Raw genomic sequence first — 23,339 nt, forward strand, 5'->3', positions numbered from 1 at the left:
TACCAAAAACAAACCTGAGTGCCTGTGTGTGTGTGTGTGTGTGTGTGTGTGTGTGTGTGTGTGTGTGTGTGTGTGTCTGTGAGAGAGAGAGAGAGAGAGCATGCAGGTGTGTTGAGATAAGACGTCAACTGCGAGGCCCAGAGAGGGAACAGATTTACCCACCTTCATCTCCCCATGGGCACCTGGCAAATGAACAGCATTGATAGCAGTGTGTGTATGTGTGTGTGTCTGTGTGCGTGCATGTGTGTTAAGGGAGAGGGAGAGCTATAGAGAGAGACAGAGCGAAAGAGAGAGAGAGAGACAGTGACTAAGCTTGGCATTGACTTCCCAGTGCTTATTTCCTAGGCAAACACAGCTCTCCTGCCAAGAGAGAGGTGGCCAAAGGACAAAGAAAGGAGTGCGTATCTGCCATCACAGAGTAATCCACCGTCCTGCTCCCATCCCAGCCCAGAAAAAGACCAGCCATACAATCGTAGCCTCCATTTCAAAAGCATGCTGGGCTAGTTTACAACGCAGCTTAGGTTTCTGCTGGTGGTGAGGATCTCATTTCACATAAAAAAAGGCAACCTGGTTTGACCTGGTTAAAACAGTCGAGAATGTAAGCGAGTGTGTGTGAAAGCCTAGTGAAGGAGACCACTGTGGCATTTCATCAGAATTCCTTTTATAACTCAACACTATGCGTTCAATGTATTTGTTCAGGAAATTCCAGGCTTGGCAAAATCAATCAATCAATCAATCAATAAAAATCCAGTAATAAATCAAATCAAATGTACACCATATGACTCAAAGAGCACGTCCACCCTCATCATCAGCGAGTCTCCGCCCTTCCTGCACATATGAAAAATTCATGTTAGGGGTTCACCATATCCACACTGAGCTCCTCTAGCCCAGGCACTGTAGGCACTTTGCACTTTACCTGAACTGCTCTCTGGACATAAGCTGTGTACTGTGCCCTCTAGCTGAAGGCTAGCTGCTACTTACTCCTGCACTGTACGAGATGCTGTTTCCAACTGGGACCAGACTGGTGTGCCTCAGCATACGCTCCTGAACTCCCTGTTTTACTCCTCATTCACACACACAGCACAGCACTGTATTTACTGTCTCTGCCCCCTGTCTTGTGTTTTGTTATATTGACCTTGCACTATTGAGCATGGGCTTAGTAAGGCACTGTCAGGGTAGAAGCAAGCCAATCAGAGGCCTTTCTGTTTTCATACACCACAGCTGCCGCAGTACTTTCAGAAGGTTGCTGCCCACCGCTAATTAAAAGAAGGGGAAATCAACTGAGGCAGAATCACTGGCGCACCAGAACTGATTTTTCAACCTCTAGGGGGCGCACTAACCAGGGTTGGAGCATTTATCAGCATACAACGGCTTTTTTGGACAAATCACTTCTTTTAACAACATGCTACAAGGGATTTCGTCTTTTTTAGAGTTTATACACTTTTTTATACACTTCTAGTTTGGCAAAAAAATCTAATGAACTTAATTTGTCACTGATTCCAGATGCAGTCAATCGGCCAAGGCATGTTTGATATTTGAAGTTTGCTTCTGTAGTAATGAATGGGAGAAGTTAGGCGTAATATTGTAATGCTTTGATATATCCGTATTGTCTTCACCTATGTGAAACCATGTAGCTTTAGAATTTTTATTTTTTATTATTATTATTTTTTTAAAGCGTCCAGTAATCGAATCTGGCTGCCTTCGCTCGCTGGCTGGAGCTGGATACTTCGCAGGCTAACGAGATTCACTGGACTTTGACCGTCACCAAGCTCCTCTCTGTAAACAAGCTCCGAAAAACATCTCCTAGCGCTAGCTCTAGACGTATCCAGATCTTAATTTGTTTCACACTTGTAAACGATTAGGTTTAGAAGACGGAAAGACTGGGGCAGCTATTTGAGTGACCGTTAAGTAACCACCTTCACCTCAGCACAGCGGCCCAGTTTGAAAGCGGAGTAGTACCGCTTATGCCAAGCCACATAAAATACAAGTGTAAACCATGCAACGTCCCAAACTCATTTACACCAGATACACATCACTAGGGTTGCAAAGGGGCGAAAAATGTCTGATAAATTTCTAGTAAGTTACCAGTAACTTTTCATGTGAACTTTAGCTTGGAAACTTTGGAAATATTCCAAAATGTAAATTTTCCATGGAAATTTTGGGAACGTTGGGAATTTATGGGAATTGATTGGAATTAATAGAAAATATTGGATAATTTAAAGGAACTGTATCATACACTATCAACAATGTACTGTTTTTTTTTTTTTTATTGAGCAATTGAGCAAAAAAGTTCAATAAAAAACAACCAAAAAAGCGCTCTAATTGTCTTTAAAATGTTAAAATAAATAATGTAAAGTATTAATTTGTGTTTACAGAAACCCGTTGAGACAAAAAAAAAAGCGATATGAAGAGGCTGCCTCATAATGGGATTTGCATATTCATATAGAGTGAAGACTCGTTTGACCACCCACTGTAAATGCATGTGGCTAAACTCTTATCAGGACACAATCCAGATTCTAGGCAAATGAAGTGACCGGGTATGAATGCCATCTATGATCATGCAGTTTCAGATTAGCTGCTGTTTACATATGGCCTATGTCTTTTGAAGCAAATAAAGGAAGTATGGCCACGATTTAACGATACAACCAGTGGTAGTTAGCAGCATTAGCCGAAACTAAGCACACGCCAGATATCAAGCACATATTGGTTGTTTAGTGGTTAGTGTACTGGGTTATTGATCACAGGGTTGTGGATCTGATATCCGGGTCCACCAAGTTGTCACCATTGGGGAAAGGCCCTTAACCCTCTCTGGTCCAGGGGTGCAGTAGCATGGCTGACCCCCCTGTGATCTGACCCTGTTTTTTTTCAAGCTGGGATATGAAAAGACAAGAATTTCATTGTAAGACACATTATCATTATTACATTATTCTCTATTAGCTGATTGATTGCACTTGGGGTGGGGTAAGTGACGCATCTTGTTCATTAGAATTTTCGCCAAACTATTTCTCTAATATTCAGTTTTAACTTGAGTTTACAGAATCTTCACAATTGGTCAGAATCGGTCTCCACTTTTTATAAAATATGCAGCTACGAAAGCATACCGTGATGTAATTTATCACAATAACCATAACATACCCTCATACTGTCCACATCTACCATGGCTTCCATCACTGGTCTCAGAGGACTCCACTTCCATACCGTGCTCAGACGCCATTAGCAAATGGAGAGCAACTCATCTGTCCAATTAGAGTGCAGCGGGACAGATTTCATTACGGGTCAGGCCGTACGGAAGGGTGGTGTTTCTGCTGCGTCTAGAAGCTGGGGTTTACCAGGGGGCTGGCTGGAGCGTCTACATGGAGAGCCTTTAGGCCCAGTTCGCTCGATGCATCTCGCCGCTAATCTTGTTAGCCTGCTAAGTATCCAGCTCCAGCCAGCGAGTGAAGGCAGCCAGATTCGATTACTGGACGCGTCGAATTTGGGACATGTATCGATCCAGAGGCTTCAGGACTTCTTTTTTTCCTTCTAATGCTACATGGTTTCACATAGGGGTGCAAGAAAATACGGATATATCGAAGCATTACTATAAACATGAACACCATCTTCAGCAGCATCTGTCCAGGTTTGGGATCTACAGGTTATAGGCAGCAAGTGAACAGGTGTTCAAGGTAATGAATGTGTTAAAAGCAGGACAAATGGTCAAGCATAAGAATCTGAGACACTATGATAAGAACCAAACTGTGATGGCTAGACGACTGGGTCAGAACATCTCCAACATATCAGGCAAGTCTAGTGGGGGTTTTCTGGTAAGCAGTGGTCAGTATTCACCAAATAGTTGCAGGTGGCAGGGTCACGGGCACCTAGGACTCATCGCATCCATCGAGGTTCAACCACACAACTTAAAGGATCTGCTGCCAATGTCTTGGTGCCAGATACTACAGGACACCTTCAGAGGTCTTGTGGAGCCCATACCTTGAACGGTCAGCTCTATTCTGGAGGGTCCTCCTTGTGCCTACCCAATATAGGTAGAAGGTGTTAATGTTACGACCAAGTCTAACCCTGTATCATGACCCCGTGACCCCTGTATCGTATGATACGCATCATATCTCCAAGTTCCTGCCAATACACAGCCCTAGTTTCAATGATTCTTCTGCTAGGGACAAGTGTATGGTTTCCCCCTAGCTTCCTAAATAGATTCATCATAGGTCACAATCACAGTCACTGAGTTTTGTCAGTGGTAAAAGTTAGCATGCAGGCTATATTTGCACTTGCAGGCCGCAGCCTTTGAGCCGATACATGCCCGGAAGACCATAATTACAGACTGGGCTCTGCGGCAGAGATTTGTTTGATTGAGGGCTTGTTGACCACAGGTCAGCTGCTGTGTGTGCGTGTAGGCCTCTCCCTGCGGCTGGCTTCTGCTACTGTGCTGTGTGCTTGATAAGTGTCTATTGCAGACCGCAAAGCCATGGACAACTAAAATACACTTTTCTGGTGATTTAGCCCTTTGATATGCTGAGGCAAAGGCCTGTTCTAGGAAAGAAAACTGTTTCACTATACATACTGGACTCATTACTGGGACAAGCAGAGGGCCATCAGCAGGCCTGGTATGCACCAAAAGAGAGTCCCCTTTCACAGAATCTGCTTTTTAGTTAGCAGTGGAGCTACAAGGCTAATTGGGGTTGTGTAAACTGCATGGCCACATACACTATAGGCTGGTTTCCCACTAAAGGGATTAAGTCTAGTCCTAAAACTAATCACCATTCAGATTGCTCTGTAGACCAAGACTAGGTTTACTCCCTGTGTAGGAAACCGGTCCTCTATATCAAAATGTTTGTGGACGCCCCTTTTTCTAATGAATGCATTCAGCTGCTTTAAGTAGCACCCATTGCTGACACTGATGTGCAAATAAATGCACACACAGCTTGTCTAGCTCCTGTAGAGACGTACTGCCAATAGAATAGGACCAGATAAACAGGAACCTATTGACACCATGCTGCCTAATGCCAGGCGTGGGCTGGAGGGGTATAAAGCCCCCAGCATTAAGCTGTGGAGCAGTGCTGTATGGAATGATGGTTGGTGCTCCATCCAGTACTTTTGGGGATTGGGTGGGTGGTGATCAACAACATCCAGACCTCACTATTGCTCTTATCCCTGCAAATAAATTCTCACATTCTCCTCCAAAATCTAGTAGAAAGCCTTTCCTGGTCACTAGAGACAGTTACTCCTTTAAAGATAAGCAGGATAAATAAATATTTTTTTAAACTAGACTTGATTTTGGAGGCATGCAAGTAGAACAAAGCTGTAAAACGGCAAATTTGACTCAATATCTTGATTATATTTGCACCCCTGTAATCTACATAAACTCCAAAATTCACATAAGCGTTTTGACACTAAATGCAACCACTACTTTTAGGAGAATATGGAAGCAAGGCTGAAAAGGTTATAAGCTAATGCTAGGCAGACTGGAGAAGATAAAGGCTGACCACAGTAAGCCACTATGGTCATAAAGGACTGAAGGACTGAGAAAGGAAAAAGGGCCGACTTGGTGCTAGGCAAGCAGGTGCTAGGCTAAAAGCTAATTCAGCTAACTGCACACCACGTCAGGAAAGCTTTGAGAGGACATCAACACTGTCTAGTCCAGGCTATGCTATGTGGCTGTAAGCGGTCACAGTGCTGTAAACCAGCCAATAAAAAAAAGAGCTTTTTTTTTTACCTCTCAGGAGACTCCATAAAAGTAAAATCAGTTCTGAGGCACAATAACAGGGTGGTAAATATGCCTGTAAAACCTCATCTGAGCATTTTTGACCCCAAACAGTCGTATACTTACTGTTTTTACATCAAACAACCACATAAACACTCAAAAGAAACATTATATGGTATGTTTAAGGCTGGCAGTGCTAAATATGTTTTTTTCTAAGGCTTAAATTGTTATCTGCCTCAAGTTCGAGTCAAGCAATAGGTCATTCTCAGTCAAGCTGCCATCTCTGGTCAAACCCTACATAAACAAGTCTATCTGAGATCACTTAACTGGACTCAGTTTTAGGTAAGAGTTTGATGATTCAGTCATGCTGTTAAAGTCAGACTGTTCTAGTACCACAGATGGTTGACAGGCCGTAGCAAGCCTTGTAACCTGTGAGCTGGTTGACTGGTCGTCCACAGTAAGAAGGACAGGTTAACTAGACATCCCTAGTGTTTGTTGCAGACTCCACTTCCACTAATCCACCAAGCATGTACTCGGGCTGTGCTGTGTGGGTGTGTGCTGAGAGTGAGAGTGGCGCTGTGACTCACGCGACGGCGGAGGCGGTCTCTCTCCTCGCGGATGGCGCTCATGGTGGCTTTGGTGCGGTTCAGGTCCTCCTCTTTGCTGCAGAGCATGGCTGTCAGACTCTCGTTCTCCTCTCTGAGTCCTGCCAGCTCCTTCTCCCAGCGCACCCGCTCCTCACACAGACTGGGGTAGAAGTCTCTGCCCAGGGCGCCCTCAATCTCCTCTACTGTCTGTGGAATACAAGGGGAAAAGTAAACCTGGGGGGGTGGTGAGGCAATTAAGTCCGATGGTCAAGGCCTGATGCCAATTCCTTGTCTATTTTCCTTGGTGTACCAACTTAATTGATCTGGTAGCCATGTGGCTCCACATGTTATTCAGCTTAGACAATATTTAGTGAGGCAATGAATTTCAGATCAGGCGAAAACCAAGAAAAGCACACGAGAAAGGCAGTGCTTGCAGGGCAGGGCATTTATAATTCTTCATCATTCTGCAATTCTTCAATGCATTTTAAGGTGGTGACTTAACTGCTGGGATTTTAACCGTGATAATAGTGATAACATTTAATATAGGATGCGATTAAAATAAATAAACAAACAAATGTATTTATTTTTAAAAAATAATATAAAAAAGTCTAACAAAATTAATGAAATAAATGTATTTTAAAATAAAAGTTAATAAATAAATAATTAATACAATAAATTATCAATCAAATAAATACATTTTAAAAATAATAAAAGCGATTAAGGCAAATATAATACAAGTATATTAGGGATAATATAAAAAGTCTGACAAATGATGTTTTGTCTATATTCCTAAATCCTCCAGTTGCATTTATAAGCATTAAGTATATATATATATATATCTAAAGACAGGCCTCTTGGACTCCTGGCTGTTGCATCGTCTAGGATCAAACTCACAACCACTTGACCAACACTTACCAGTAGATGTATTGAGAGTAATTTTAACAATAATTTAAACTGTAATAAATCAAACATTTGTCTTTTTTTAATAATATTTTAAGAATTAATTGGACTGTGTGTATTTCTTTAAGAACTGCTTACCTAAAGTCTATTAAAACCTTAAACCCTCATAGCTGCTGTATACAGGTGTAACGGGTGCAGGCCACTATTTTAATGAGCCCCGAATATGAGATGAACCGGAGAATGTTATTTCCTATGAAGTAACATTCTTCTGTTCTGCATAAATTAGAGACTAGAGAGCCTGGTCTAACAGGAAGCTGTACTAATGGTGATTTGCCATTGAAAATCTCACACAGTCCAAGGCTAAGCTTAATTGGAAAATCTGTCTTCTTACCTAGCAGAGGGGGGAAATGGGTGACAGTAACTATACTAAATAAGGCCATCATTAGACATCCCTTGAAAAACTGAAAGACTCAAAAACAATAATGAGAAATTCTGCAGTGTGAAAAGCCAAAGAAATGTCATCCTGACTCCCTGCGAATAGAAAATAACCACTCCAAACCTGCCTCTTATGTCAGGGACTATGAATACCGCCACTTTAACAACACACTGAACCATGACAATAGACTGCATTAAGCTCTGGAGCCCATGAGGGTCCACACTATATTCTAGGCTTAGAATATAGTGTGTAATGTCAGTAATGGTAAAACAGTGGTAAATCCATGTATACTACTTTGTCTTACATGTTTAAAAGATGTTTAAGGCCAAAAGCTTCTCTACTACAAACCATATAAACCATAAAAACCATAGAATCTCCCAATGCCAGCCAATGCAGTTACAACCATGTGCCATATTTCTTTTGGAACCATTAAATTCAGTGGACATTTGGTTCCTATCATGACGTCTAAATGTTTGTGGACACCTCAAATGCATTCAGCTACCTTAAGTTGCACTCATTGCTGACACATATGTGCAACTGACTAGATTTTACAGCTCTACAGGAAAATTAGGTTGTGGCGTGCGTGTCGAGCAGCTGTTAAGCCATTTCACCTTAATGGCCAGGTCACAGTGCTGGCTGGCCGTGGTTAGTTGCTCGATGTGTCTGTCCACCTCGGCCACAGACAGACTGCAGGCGCTCTTCTTCCGGCCACATACGACGCTCTCCAGGCCGGTCAGCACCCGCTGCAGCTCTGAGTTCAGGTCACTGCAGTTGTCTGAAAAGAAAAAAAGGGGGGTGGTGGGGGTGGGGGTTAGAGAACATTGTTCAGATGAATGGACAACATTTATTTATTTATTTATTTATTTTTGCTCTAGATTCAATAAAAAAATGATTTCTATAGGCTTTTCACAACAAATGTTGTCATTAAGCAGCTTTACAGAGATCAACAGGCAACAGCAGCAAGGAAAAACTCCCTCTGGTCGAGAGGAAGAACCAAGACTCAAAAGGGGAACCCATCCTCCACTGGTCGACACCAACACAACATGGTTGTTCAAATGCATGAATCACATTGAAGGAGCATCAATGCGGATAAATAATAAATAAACAAATGATAATTTAACAGAATAATATTCCATGAAAACTGGAGTCAAAATAAAATTCATATAATACAAGATTGGTGATGTTTCTCTTCATAAGGAATCGACATTCAGAGGCTACTAGAGCTGCATGTTGGCAAGAACCTAGTGATATAAGCATCACAAAACAGGGGTTACAATTACATATATCTTGTGACATACTGCTACACTGTAAAGAATTCATATAAATATGATTTGACCAACATATCGTCGCTATAAACTTTGCATATCCATTTTTTACGTATTTCAGTTTTTGACATCATCTGACATTATCAGCTATCATTTTTTTTACATTGTGTCAAAATTTCATTATGAATAGTTCAATGGAAACGCTCCAAAATGACGAAATAACATATTTTTACAATGACATCCATTGAAAGTAAAGTAACTATTTTTAAAGGTTTTTTGTGTAGCATCTATATGTAATATTAAAACTCTAAGCCTAATTTTAACCTCAGTAATCAATAATAATTTATTTTGTCTTTTTTTTCTTCAGTACTGATTTTAGCATTTTCTGATGCACTGCGTATTGGCAAGAACCTAGCAATATGATGAGCCTCACGACACAGGGGTTACAATAAATTGTGATATACCTCTACACTGTAAGAAAGGAGATATACTTTTTAAATAAAATTTTAGGAGTAAAAAAAACAAAAACACAATCATATGTACAAAATCAGAGTTAAAAAAAATCAGAACGGCACAGTCACAGTATAATCGCCACAGTATTTCAACAATTAATATCATTAAACTTCGATATACTGATATTTTCTTACACCCCTATACACAGCAGTCCCCATAGAGCCGCTGCCCTGCCTCCTCTCACTCAGCCTTTCTCCCTTTCAGAATACAATCAGGGTTCAGAAATAGATATTCAGGGTTGTAATGGGTACTAAATGAGCTACTAAAAACTAGTTTGAATGGGTAGTGGGTAGATGGGCGGCATAGCTGTTGTGGTGAAGCTGGGCACCCGCTGCATTCTTCCAAGCATGTCAGCTGCCAGGCAATGCCACGGCGATGCCAGTTTGAAAAGAGATGATGGCTGGCTTTACGTGTACGTGTACGTGTACCTTGTTGGGAGCATTGCTAGTGCTGGGGGGAGCAACGTACGGGTGGGTTAATTGGCGTTAATACATATGCGCACATACATACATATATATATATATATATATATATATATATATATTTATTTATTTATATGCGTGTGTGTATATATATATATATATATATATATATATATATATATATATATATATATATATATATATATAGATTATGAATCACAGTTAGCTATATATATATTAATTACAGCTAACTTAGCAATTCATAATCTGAAAATAAAACGATTTATTCTAATAATCTACAGATTTTTTTATTCAAAATAGACATTCATTGCAGAGCTATTCTGAATCAAACCCTAAATAACCGAATCAACTCACTGACTGAACTGAACTGAATCATTTTCTGAAGAATCATAACCAATCCAATCTGTGAGGTCAGATTTTGGATTGCCAAGTTCATCTGCGTCTCTTCGATATATATTCATTATATGCTTCATCAAGATGGTGTGTGAGTGTGTGTGAGTGCTGAAGGGAATTCTTAGCTTTTCTTAATACTTTCAGCAAACACAGCGAGCAGGCATAAGGCAGTGAAACGGTGGAGGCTCAGAATAAGGCAGCCTAAGTCTGAGATTTATGCCCAACGTGCCAATCAATAGTAAGGTCCACACTACAAGATAAATATTGATCCAGAGCTGAAGACGGAATTCATTTTGCTAACTGCAGCCGGCAGTGTGTAAGTATGCAGGCACACGCAGCTGAAGCCTTCTGGGAATCATCCTGGATGAGACGGAATGATTCTGGCCTAATCATAATCACAGTGCTTCACTCAACAAGCCTATTCAGAGTCAGCCGCTCAGCGCAAAGTAGGACGGGAGCATGTGCCGGCTATTCACAGCTGTATGGATGAGGAGGAAGCCGTGGCTTTTATGCTGAGAACAATGTCTGATTTCCTTCAGTAACAGGTTCCAAATACGGTTCTCACGTGTAAATCCCTCGAGTCAGATGTGATCAAACAACCTCCTCCAGTCTACAAGGGTATGTATGTGGGTGGGTGTATATACCCAATATGGACAAAAGTATTGGGACATCTGCTCAATCATCACGGGTATTAAAGAGAGTTTGTCCTGCTTTTGTTGGAGTAACTGTCTTTATTGTGATAGCTGTTAGCTGGTGCGGAGGAGCTGGGTACCTGGAGCTTTCCTCAGAGCGTGTTGGCTGCCTGACTGTGCTCGTTAATTGGAGGAGACGTATTAAGTCCTTACTTTCCTAAAGTCAGGAGCTTTGCTAGTGCTAGAGGGAGATACGAAAGGGTTGGGTTAATTGGCAACACCTAAATAAACAAACAAATAAAGAAATCCTATTCTATTGGTAATACTTCTGCAGAGACTACGCAATATCTGTGTGTATCTGTGTGTGTGTGACTGCATTCATTAGAGAGGGAGTCCACAGACATTTGGACTTATAGCATAGTACTTATTTTATGTCTTAGAATTGAGCAGGACTAGTATTATATAATAATAATAATAATAATAATAATAGTTAGTTTATATATCTAAAACACTGACTCCAACCTTTTCAACGGTGGTGCACAAGACTGCATCATTACATTTGGACAGCACTGCAGGACCAACGCAATAACTCTGAACTCGGAAGGGTTAAAAGTGTGAAAACGAATGCGGGGATTAGAGCAACAAAAGTAGGATTGCGGAAGCACAATGGCTGCTTCCAGCCTTCCAGAGAGGTGCAGTATTTGTGTATACAGACCACGGCGCCCTGAATGAAGAGAAAGACAAAAGGCCTGGCAGACTGCGAGAGATTTTAATCAGGAATGAGGGTAATGAAGAGAAGAATTCGATGAGCTGCTCTTTAAATGTCCTAAAGGAAAGATAGTGCTGGGCATGTGGGGACAAAAGCGATAGCACCTTTTAGAAGGGGAGCGAAGCGTGATTGCCATGGAAAACATCTCTGAATCAATTTTCCATTTGCAGTCCCAAAAAAAAAAAAAAAAAAAAAATCACACACACATGACAAAACCCAAAACTGGTACTGGTCTCGATGTGGATAACATAGTGCAAGCTACCGAATCAATCCAACAGTTTGTGCTTTAAAAAAAAAAAAAAAAAAACACTGCCGGGAAAAGTCGATAAATGCTGATTGGTCGGTAGGCAGGGCTCAATACAATAGGTTACTGCTTGGCTTCGAGAACGATAATAAGAATATAATATTGTAGAAGAGGACACGGAGACGTGCTCCCGCCGACAATGAAACAAAAGGTCAATCCAATAGAACCCAATGACAATCAGACGTCTTTAACTTACAAATTTCCCCTGAGCTTAGCTTAGCTCACCTCTCGACTTAATGAGCTTCACACAAGCAATCAGCCTCCTGTTTTGATCCTCAACATTGTCTTCATGATGCGGAGAGGTTATCTGCACACTACGAGCTGCTGGGTAGTTTAAGTGTAGCCTAGCTGCTTAATTAGTGACCGTGCCAGTGGGGTCAGTTTCAGCGTTGGGTGTCGGTGAGAACAGACAGGGTACAATTCAGAATAAGGAGCGATTCAGGACATAGGGGTGTTTTACAACTTCCTCTTCACTGAAAACAATCTGCAGGTTTTATTTCATGTAAAAAATTAGATTTCTGACCAGATCCTCCTCCTTCTCCTGCTTTACACAATAAAACTGCACACCTCTGATTCGATTTTCATGATTTATGTCCATTTTTTTTTTTTTGCTTTTTTGTTTGTAACTCTACAGATTTCGATTTGTGAATCTTTAGATTTTTTATGTTGTCTTTTTACCTTTTTTTCATACCTTTAGACAGTTGCTTAAGCATTTTACTGCTAGTTGTGCCAGGTATGGACCTGAATGATTCGCTTGGACTAGCTGATGTTAGCTTTTTCAGTTGTATCCACTCTTCTTACTACAAGGTCACTGGTTGAAGTAGCTCATCATATTATTTGTTATCTTAATCTTTCACTGGTAAATAATAGGGGTTTAACTCTTGTGTAAAGTTGTGTTTTGGTTTGGATTGGTTCATTTGGGCCTCATGGGTTGCTATGAGTATGGTACAGTGGGGCAGTGGTGGCTATGTGGCTACCACTGCCCCATTGACAGCTAGAGACAAGCAGCCAGGCTCAACAAGCAGCCACTGTTGGGCCCTTGAGCAAGGCCCGTAACCTCCTCTGCTCCCTGGCTTTGGGCACAGTGTGTGTTTTGCTCACTAGTGTGTATATGTCTGTAATGTGTGTGTGTGTTCACACAAAAAACATAACCTAAAGGCTCACAATGGATCGAGAATTCAATGCCATAAGTAGCCAGAGCTCGGGAAAGCACAATTGCAATGCTACCATGCCAGCTTTCTGGATGGGAAGGTGGCGCTCTCTCCTCTCATTAGTCCCATAGTGACGCTGGCCGGCGTTGGCTGATGTCTTGGAGCTGAGGAGCCCCACTCTCCTTCGAGGGCGTTGGCTCCCTAGTGTTGACGCATTGCCGGCAGTTTGAAAAAGAGGCGGTGGCTGACGCGTATTGCCCTCACCCTCTTACTGTCAGGAGCTTTGCAAATGATAAGGGGAGTCCTAGTGAGTGGGCATGTTAACTGGTCTTTCCAAGAGATTTTGGAACCTTGCTGTGAGAAATTGATTGCATTCAGCCACAAGATCATCACTAAGGTCAGGCACTGACATTAGATGATCAGTTCTGGCTTCCCAAATCATCCTAAAGATAATAGATGGAGCTTCATCACACCACAGAATGCAGCACAATGTTAGATGGGCTCATGTGCGGCTGCTCCAGAGCATCTTCCTCTATTTGCAGTGCTTTTCTTTGGAGATTATACGAGCTGTGTGTGCATCTGAGCACCTGTGTCAGCAATAGGTGCACCTTAATGCAGCTGAATGCAGTAATGAGAAGAGATGCCATAATTGGCTTCACTCTATCTGGGTGTTCGGTGTCTCGGGAGGCTTGGAGTGTTCGGTTAGGATGCGCCAAAATGCACTGTTGCTGATATTAGGTATTTTTCATGCACATAGCAGCTGATGCCGACACCTATAGAATACATAAGCTGCCGGGGGGGGTCTGTGTTTAAGGCAATAGGCTGACATCGCAGCACGAGGACGATGGATTCATTGATGGAGAAGAGGTGCTACAGTGCAGTGAGTGTCTCATTGGATGTGTGGAAAATGGGTCGCAAAGCAGATACAGTTAATGACTGGCTAAAGGGAGTGATTTTGCATTAGGCCGTGTCATAGGCTACAGTTTGAAGGAAGTAGCTGAATCTGCAGGTGTATGGAAGCTTACGGTCATACGGGTCTACCAGCAGTGGCAAAAAAATCCCAGCCTACAGATATTGATGCCTTGGATTTACTGTGTACCCTTGTACAAGAACATGAATATGGGCATGAATTTGGTAGTTACTGCATGCATCTGTCTAAACTGACATGCAGGTCAGTGAGGACGGCTCACCCATGTCTGCAGTGACCAGTGTTGACTGGTTTTCGGGCAGCGAGACCGACGCTTGGTCTTGATCCACGCTCCGCTCGTCTTCGTTGGCCTCGGCTTCTTGTTGGCTGTGGCTGAGTTCGGAGCGCAACTCGGAAAACTCATCCTCCTCCCTGAGAGAGAATAAGAGAGGAAGAGAGAAAGAGAGAGAGAGAGAAATAAATGAATGCACACACTATACATGACCGCTCTTACTACCCCAGAGAGAAGTAATAAGGTCAATGTGACAGTGTGACATATTAAAGGCACAGAGGATAGAGAATCCCCCAAAATGGCACACAGGGACAGAGCTTATAGGCATAACTGCAGTTAAGGCCTGGCTATTTTTACAACCCTCTTACAAATAGAGAAAAGGTTTAATCAGGACTAGTGAAAAAGCTGCTATGGGAATGGGAAATGCTCCAGTAAGGGAACAATGCTGGTCAACGGCTCAAATTAAATTCGGAAAATGATTTATTGTCATTTTGCTGCCAATTATTAAAATTTCTCCAAAATAATCCCTCAGACAAAAGGGCTGCACAATTGGTTGTACACTGGCTGTCTAAATGCTTGTAGACACCATTTCTAATGAAAGCATTCAGCTGCTTTAGGTTGCACCCATGCAAACGATGACAAAGATGACGCACACAGTGACGTAGTGTCCATAAAACAGCAGATAAACAAATACCTGCCTAATGCCAGGTGTGGGCTAGAGGGGTATAAAGCCCCCCAGCATTGAGCTGTGGAGCAGTGGAAGAACTATGCTCTCTGGAATGATGGATGGTGCTCCATCCAGTACTTTTGGGATGGGACGGGAAATTGTGGATGAGGTGGGGTGGTGATCATCCAACATCCTGACCTCACAAACGCTCTTCTCGCTGAATGCAATCAAATTCTCCAAAAGCAGGATGAACTCTTTTTGATTGCTTTAATTTTTACACGAAGCAATGAATGAGCAGGTGTCCCAATACTTCCGTCCTTTTATTTATCTTATGTAGGAGGTATAACAGTACAAGGTCATGTGAAAAAGTCTTTGTCTTTTTTAACATATTTTAACATCTGGACATTTGATCTTCACTTGAACAATCATGAGGGATGAGGGTAATTGAACGAAACCAATAAAACTGGTATTAATAGAAATATTAGAATCAGGTGCAGAACATCTGCTGCAGATGATTAGAACATGGTTAGAGGGGATATTGGAGAAGCAAGGACATTTATTTTGCATATATCCTGCTTTTGACACCTCCATCACCTTCAAAAGTTGACTAATATGTAGATCTGGATGCCACAGTAAATGTTTTTCAATACACCTGTTAGTGGTGCTAATGTTATGGCTGACTGGACATACAAGCTAGCTCGTTTTGATCCTGGGCATTTCCCTAATGAACATGTGTCCACCCTGACCTGACCAACGGGTTGCACACACTGGAGGCCCCCCTAATTAAGCGTGAAGCGAACATTTTTGCAGAGTTCTCTTCATTTACATGCTAATGTATGCACATACATGCACAGAGGGACAACAAAGGTGGAGATGCCGCCGTCTTTTGCCGAGGAAATGTCACCAGTACTCTCAGCAAATCTGCTCTGATTTAAAAACACAATGCCGGAGAAACATCAGCCTGGGAACTCCATGTGCTGACCAGACTCAGCAGCCCGTGCTTGAGCTGAATGATTAATAAGGCTGAGGGTTTATTTGCTGGAATTGTTCTACGATACAAACTCAGGTCTTTAAAGGAATGCTCAGACAGACACTGCTTTACAGTTTGGACACAACTAATGTTGTAAACTGACCACGTTAAGCAGAAGGCCGTTTCAACTCTGCCACAGTTTCTCTGCAGAAGCTGCTCTTCCTCTTTCTCTTTTTACCTTCTCCGAGTAAATGGCCACCCAGCCCGACCTGCTGGAAGACTGCCCGCTGAGGTCCCCTCTACCTGCGTCAAACCAGCTGCCACCTACCAGTCCGGCCCCCCCACCCTCCACCACCCATGGCTCACCCGCCTGCCGCTGCTGCCTGTTTGGTGGCCGTGTTGAAACCTAGATGGACTCGTAACTATCTGCCACTATTAATATCACCACTATTAACTTTCTGTTGTATCTGGTTTAGTAATTTTTATCATTAATTTTTAAATAGTTCTGACCAGAGGAGGACGGGTCGGGTCCCCCTTGTGAGTCTTGGTTCCTCCCAAGGTTTCTTCCTCCAGCTCTGAGGGACTTTTTCCTTGCCACTGTTGCCGTTGGCTTGCTCACTGGGGGTCTTTGATCCTTTATGTTATTTCTTCTTTCTTCTCTGTCTCTGTCCTTTATTAAGTACTAATTATGTAAAGCTGCTTTGTGACGACAACAGTTGTAAAAAGCTACACAAATAAATCTGACTTGACTTGACTTCAGAAGCTGCAGAACTGAGGGAACAACTAACAAAAGGTCTACTTACTTAGGCCACACCTTCGTCATCAATACACACTTTTAACAACAGTCTGGACATGAGAATCCACCTGCTGAAAGGTTGCCCACTGAGGTCCCCTCTACCTGCGTCAGACCAGCTGCCACCTACCAGTCCGACCATCAGGCCCCCCACCCACCACCACCCATACCAGACCAGCGGCACACCCTCCTACCACTGCTACCTGTTTAATGACCAAGTTAAAACCTAAATGGACTCTTAACTATCTGCCACTATTAATATCACCACTATTAACTATCTACACCATGATTATTATATTATGATTATGATCAGAGCAGTTCAACAGTATTGATGGTTTGGTAACTTTTATCAATAATTTATAAATAGTTCTGATCAGAGGAGGACGGGTTGGGTCCCCCTTGTGAGTCTTGGTTCCTCCCATGGTTTCTTCCTCCAGCTCTGAGGGAGTTTTTCCTTGCCACTGTCGCCGTTGGGGTCTGCTCACTGGGGGTCTTGGATCCTTCATGTCTTCTTATGTTATTTCTTTTTGTCTCTGTCTTTTACTAATTACTAATTATGTAAAGCTGCTTTGTGATGACAACTAAAAAGCTGTAAAAAGCTACACAAATAAATTTGACTTGACTATTAAAGAGAGTCAATCCTGCTTTGGTTGGAGGAACCGTCTCTACTGTCCAGTAAAGAAGACTTTCTGCTAGATTTTGGAGCAGCATTGCTGTAAGGATCCGATTCGGGATGTTGGATGATCACCACTCCACCTCATCCCCACCTCATCCCAAAAGTACTGGATGGAGCACCATCAATCACTCCAGAAAATACAGTCAGCTCCACTGCTCCACAGCTCAATACTGGAGGGTTTTATACCCCTCTAGCCCACGCTTGGCATTAGGCAGCATGGTGCCGATAGGTTTATGTTTATCTGCTGCAGAGAGTCCTATACTATTGGCAGTACTATTGGACAAGCTGTGTATGTGTGCATTTGCATATCTGTCTCTGCAATGGTGCAACTTAAGAAGTGACTTAAGAAGGGGCGGCCACAAATATGTAGACACAGAACTGGAAACCTAGAGCGCCAGCAACTAACTTTTTTTGAGCATCTTGTCCCAGCCAATTACGGCAAACTCTGACGAGGTGTTCTGAGGCATGAGCTTAATGGGACAGGGAAGCAGCTCCAATTACGTGGAACATACTTTATACTTTAAGAGAGGAAAACGCTGAAGGTCTACAACACTTTTGGTGTTGGTGAGAAATAATTGGGCGGGTGAGAGGACAACAATCCAGTTTTCGACCCTTATTTGGGGCGATCAGCAGCAAAGATGATCAAAAAACACACATTTTTGAAGTTGTCGGCCAGCCGGTTGTCTAGTCTGTCTAAAACTCCAGCTTCGGGCTGTAGAGGCTGACTGAACTCCCTGAGCAGCGGACCTGCGGCTGACCTTCCGTCTCCTTTTTGTGAGTACACAGCCTGCAGACTAGAGGGAGAAGGCTGTGTGTGTGTGTGTGGGGGTGTGTGTGTGTGTATCTCTATGGCCCTCTGCCTGACCACACACAGCGGGCCTCAGGCATGGATAAGTAGGATAAGGTGTGTGTGTGTGTGTGTGTGTGTAGAAAGACAGGGACTGAGAAGCATGTGTTCCTACGTGCGTCTGACCAGGTGGTGTGTGTGTGTGTGTGTGCATGTTTGTAATCATACAATGTCAGGACAACTGCCTACAGGCCCAACAAATATTTGATGGTTCAGCACAGGACATGGGTGGTGGGTGGTTTCCAGTATAGCACCTACATACAATAGAATAGGACTCTCTGGAGCATGCCAGGCGTGGGCTAGAGGGGCATATAGCCCCCAGCATTGAGCTGTGGAGCAGTGGAACTGACTGTGTTCTCTGGAATGATGGATTGAGCTCCATCCATGACTTTTGGGATGAGTTGGGGGGTGTTGGGGACATCCAATTTCGTGACCTATCTTACGGTTTTGTTGCTGAATGCAATCAAATCCTCACAGTAGAGTAGAGACATTTCCTTCAACAAAAGCAGGACAAACTCTCTCTTTTACCCTTGAGTCTGGAAGATACAACGAAAGAGCAGACGTCCCAACATTTCTGTCCATATAGTCACTTTTTGACAAATTTAATGGGATGCCTGCTCATTTATCATGTCTTCCAAAATTAAGGGGAAATATCAAGGGTGCAACTTAAAGTAGCTGAATGTATTCATTAGTAGGGCTGTCCACAAACATTTGGACAAACTGTGTGTTTAAATAAATAAAGAAATACAGAAATCTGACCTGATGGTGGTTCCCTGCAGCAGGTCTATCTTCTTGTTGAGCTCTGCAATGACGCTGTGCAGCTCAGTGATTCTCTCCTCGTAGCGCAGAGTCGTCCTCTCCTGCACCTCCTCATGCTCCCGCAGAAGATGAGACTGCTCACACTACACACACACACACACACACACACACACACACACACACACACATATATATATATATATATATATATATATATATATATATATATATATATATACACACACACACACACACACACACAGCAAGAGGAAGATTATTAATACAAAAAAACCCAAGAAAACCAAGGGAAAAAAACCCAAGGTGCTCCGAACAAACACAAGCATGCTGGGTATGCAAACAATACACACCCCAGAGCAATGAATTCATTTCCCATCAGACACACCATGCTCAGACGAACGCAAAAACACACACATCCACACACTAATTCATTCATAAGGACTGCCTCTGCAGGACGTGCCGCTAAATTCTGAATAATTCAGGATGTCAGTATCTTTAACAGGTCCAGTAATGAAATATATGAGCTTACGCTTCACTGCAGCGGCAGCCAACAAACCGGCCACCCACGTCCACTTCTCCAATACGCACACAGAACATACTGTCCCCCTATAGCGGCCTGTCAGGCTATACGCTGATTAATGGCAGCATTAAGGACAGTGGAATTAGCTATTGAGTGCTATGGGGGATTTAAATTCACATCATGTCGAGCCATTCACTAAAATAGTAGGAGATAAATCGAGGAGGGGGGCTTGCCCCCTCCTGAAAGATTGGACCTACTGCGTCCATATATTGTAAATGAGGCTGTATTGTAAATGAGAGGTTACTTAATGGCCACTGATGCCGACAGCTAGATAAACGGACATCGGGTCAGTGTCAATTTCACTTAAAGCCGCTCGGGACATGAATCAAACTCAGCTTAATGTGTTTTTTGTGTCTGTGGATCTGCTTAGACGGGCACTAGTCACACTGAAATACTGGTTAAGCAAACAGTTGGACTTGCTTTGCCATCAGCAGCCAGAGACAGAGTGAGCACAACTGGCCGAGCTCCGTCCAGGTGGGTGAGCTCCCCCACTGCTCTTAAGCGATGTTGGCTGGCACAGGCACAAAATAGTCAGTAGTAAATAAATAGTCAGTCACATTTTCTGGTAGAGCCATTACGGGAATGTGAGGACGCTGTAGAACCGACGCCGTTCCTCTACACCTCCACTATCTCCCAGAGTGGAAATGATGTAGAGGTGGGTGTGTTTTTACATGGGGAAGGTCTGGGAAAATGGGAAAATCTGATTACACTGGGGACGCATTTTAATGACAAGTGTAAACCGAATCCGGTCAAAGTAGATCCAGATACCAATCCGGATACAAAATGCATGTTAGCGCTGGGTGTAAACAGGCTGATCCGCAAGCAAAAGGAGGCCAGACCCAGTATTAGAGAAGTGCAACGTCCTGATCCTATCAAAGGGACTTGGATCTGAGCTGATCCAGGCATATCTGAAGTCGAGGATCAGCATTACGAAGCCCTTCCAATCCTTTTTTGTGCTCTTTCCTAATACAGTGCTCCGTAAGTGAGGCACTGAGATTGCATGGTTATCTTCTGAGACCTTCTGAGGCTGTGCATTATGTCCCTTTATGGAGTCTCTACTACAGTGACTACGGCGAGAGGAGGGAAAAAAGGATTGGAAGGGCTCCATCATGCAGATACTCGATGAATTAAAGTACGCATACATCAGCTCAGATCCAGGTGCCTTCCACAGACCAGAAGTCTGATCGTCTAGATGTGGAGCAGAGGGCCCACTGTTAATCTGGTTTAGGACCCTATGACTGCTTTAGCTCTTCTCTCCTGATTTGACTGAACTGAAATGGAAATGAAATAGAAATGGCTTTTCCTGATATGTAGCTCTCACACTGCAGCCCAAACCATGGCTGGGACAGAGCTAAGCCTTCACTGCTTATACTAAACATTCAGAATTAATCTGCTTTTAGCTCATCACCCCCAGGACAGGATAAGGTAACCTAACTGGACCGGAGAGAACCAGCAGAGCTTGGGATTACTCTGCCCTGGGGACGAAGGAGTGTGTGTGTGTGCTTGCATGTGTGTGTCCTTCCTCCAATGACTTTGGTAGACTGGTATGTTTTTGCAGACACAACTTGGAAATATTCCAAGTGAGCATGAAACAAAGACAGGGTCATTTAATGAGGACTCTCTAGGAATCCTTTGGAGCATCATGAACTCTCGAATTTCACCACAGGTCCAAAATCACAAAATTAAATAGTGGAGAACAAAGAGAAGGGCTAAACAAAGTACCCTCTCTTCGTCGTGATGCAGCTTTGCACACTCCAGGTGTTTCCTCAGGTAGCCTCACTTAGATTTTTATGAATAAAGAAAACAATAAAATTAATGCTGCCTTTCACATGGAGTCCGAAACTGACGGCCGGAGATGCTGCAAAATTTTTAAACCTGGGAAACCTGCTCAGTTCCCTGTGCTGCATGGATGTGTTAAACTCAGGCTGACCAATCAGAGCTCTATTGTCATGGTTGCAGCACAAACAACTGCGCCTCCTGATGCCGGCAGAACAGCTCATCTGGCTTTAGCAGAGCACAAATCAGAGTTCCTACTGGTAAACATTTACCAGGACTCCATACATGACAACATACAGTGGGTGGGGGTAGCCTTCGGGGCTTCCAGTGGCTTGGTAATTAAATGCACCTCCGATGGCACGCAATAGGTCAAGAGTTCAAATACGGAGCCATGCCGCTTTGCCATCAAACATTGGCCAAACAAAATTAGTAATAAATACATAAATAAATAAAAATGCAGTTATGTAGTAACAGGCTTTTTTATTTGGTTATTGAATTGTACCTCTAATATCTCCCCATCTTGTACTGCCAATTGATCTAGCTGTTCATAGGTCCCCCTAGCACTAGCCACCAAGTGCTGCTTGGTGGCTGTAATGGTAATAGGGGGATCCTAGCTAGTCAGTGGGAGTTGGCCTGTGGGGAGATCCGTCAAAAACAACATGGAATCAGAAAGCAGATGCAAAGCATTTTGTCCCTCAGTGTAGTGAATTTCCAGACATATTGGGAATATTGGGAAGAACAATAGACAGGATGTTCAAATATAAACTTTACTTTACTTATGGTTTTATATCCAGAATATATACACTGCCGGCATGGTTGGAAGAACCAAAGAATGAACAAGCGGTCAAAGAAACGGGCAGATGAGCTAACCGGTCAGCTGTTGGAAACTGAACTGTATTATGCCTAGTTTTGTAAACCCCTGAATACCTGAGAACCCCCTTTAGTTCTTAACGTTCCACAATTAGCCTCAGTTTTATAAACCCTAAACCAGAACCCTGTGGGACGCCCCAAAATGTGCTAAACAGTTACCAAATGACTCACAATGGATTCTGAATCAGGACCAAGAACTAAATAATAATAAATAAATCTAGAACTTATATATTCAGATATTTGAATTAATGTCAGCTACTGGTCATATAAGCAGTATCCTCATCAGTCTTATGTGGGTGGTCTTGCCTATATATATCTGAATATATATATCTGAATATATATATATATATATATATATATATATATATATATATATATATATATATATATAGGTAATTTACTTCCACTACCACACCTACACACATAGCCATAGACTTGGATTCCCACTTAGGTTCCCTGTAAGCTTAATATTTAGCCCAGTGAGCAGGTCTGGGTAATCAGTACTAACTGGTTGCTGTAAGTCTATATGGCAGCCTTTCAACAGCGCTTGAGCTGAAAACAATGGATGCTTTGTTGGAGAAATAACTGGAGGAGATTCAAGAGCTAGTGCTCGCGTGCTGTGACTGAGTGTTCGTTGTAGTCCAAATGAGCTTGGGGCAACAAACACCACTGTGTTCCTCTTGAACAACGTGGCGCTCTGGCCAGGTCTTAGAGTAGCGAGAGCCGAGAGGTCAGAACACACCTCCCGGCTCTGAGCGGTAGGCCTGTGTGCAGAGGTCAAAGGTAAAGGTCACAGTTTTCCCTTCAGCTCAATTGTAGCTGATCAGCCAGGACTTGCTTGGTGTCTGAAGTTTGCTTCTTTAGTTTTGCCCTGAAGCTACGAGCTCTGTAGCTAATGTAGCTAACAAGTGGCAGCACTGTGCGAGCAGCATGCATAGATCACACACTTGCTTCAAACTGCACACTGTGTCAGAAACCAAAGTCTGTGTGTGGAGGTCAAAAGTTAAAAGGTGAGCCATCTTGGATGTCTGACAGCTTCGGCGGATCCATCCATGGCACTGGGGCCTTTTCTCTGTCGGAGGAAATTAGTGTC

At 42.9% G+C, this 23,339-nt stretch overlaps 1 protein-coding gene across 2 annotated transcripts in view; it reads right to left on the minus strand.

Moving 5' to 3' along the window:
- The window catches only part of mcc (MCC regulator of WNT signaling pathway), a 122,737-nt gene that overhangs the window by 52,908 nt on the left and 46,490 nt on the right, over positions 1 to 23,339 (minus strand). For both annotated transcript variants that reach the window (XM_072658282.1, XM_072658364.1), the window contains exons 3-6: positions 19,003 to 19,145; positions 14,282 to 14,430; positions 8,233 to 8,396; positions 6,286 to 6,492 (exon numbers count right to left, since the gene is read on the minus strand). In XM_072658282.1, the coding sequence (XP_072514383.1) occupies positions 6,286 to 6,492; positions 8,233 to 8,396; positions 14,282 to 14,430; positions 19,003 to 19,145 (663 nt within the window). The remainder of the gene's footprint in view (positions 1 to 6,285; positions 6,493 to 8,232; positions 8,397 to 14,281; positions 14,431 to 19,002; positions 19,146 to 23,339) is intronic.

The sequence above is a fragment of the Salminus brasiliensis genome, chromosome 1, assembly GCF_030463535.1.
Source record: "Salminus brasiliensis chromosome 1, fSalBra1.hap2, whole genome shotgun sequence".
NCBI lineage: Eukaryota > Metazoa > Chordata > Actinopteri > Characiformes > Bryconidae > Salminus > Salminus brasiliensis.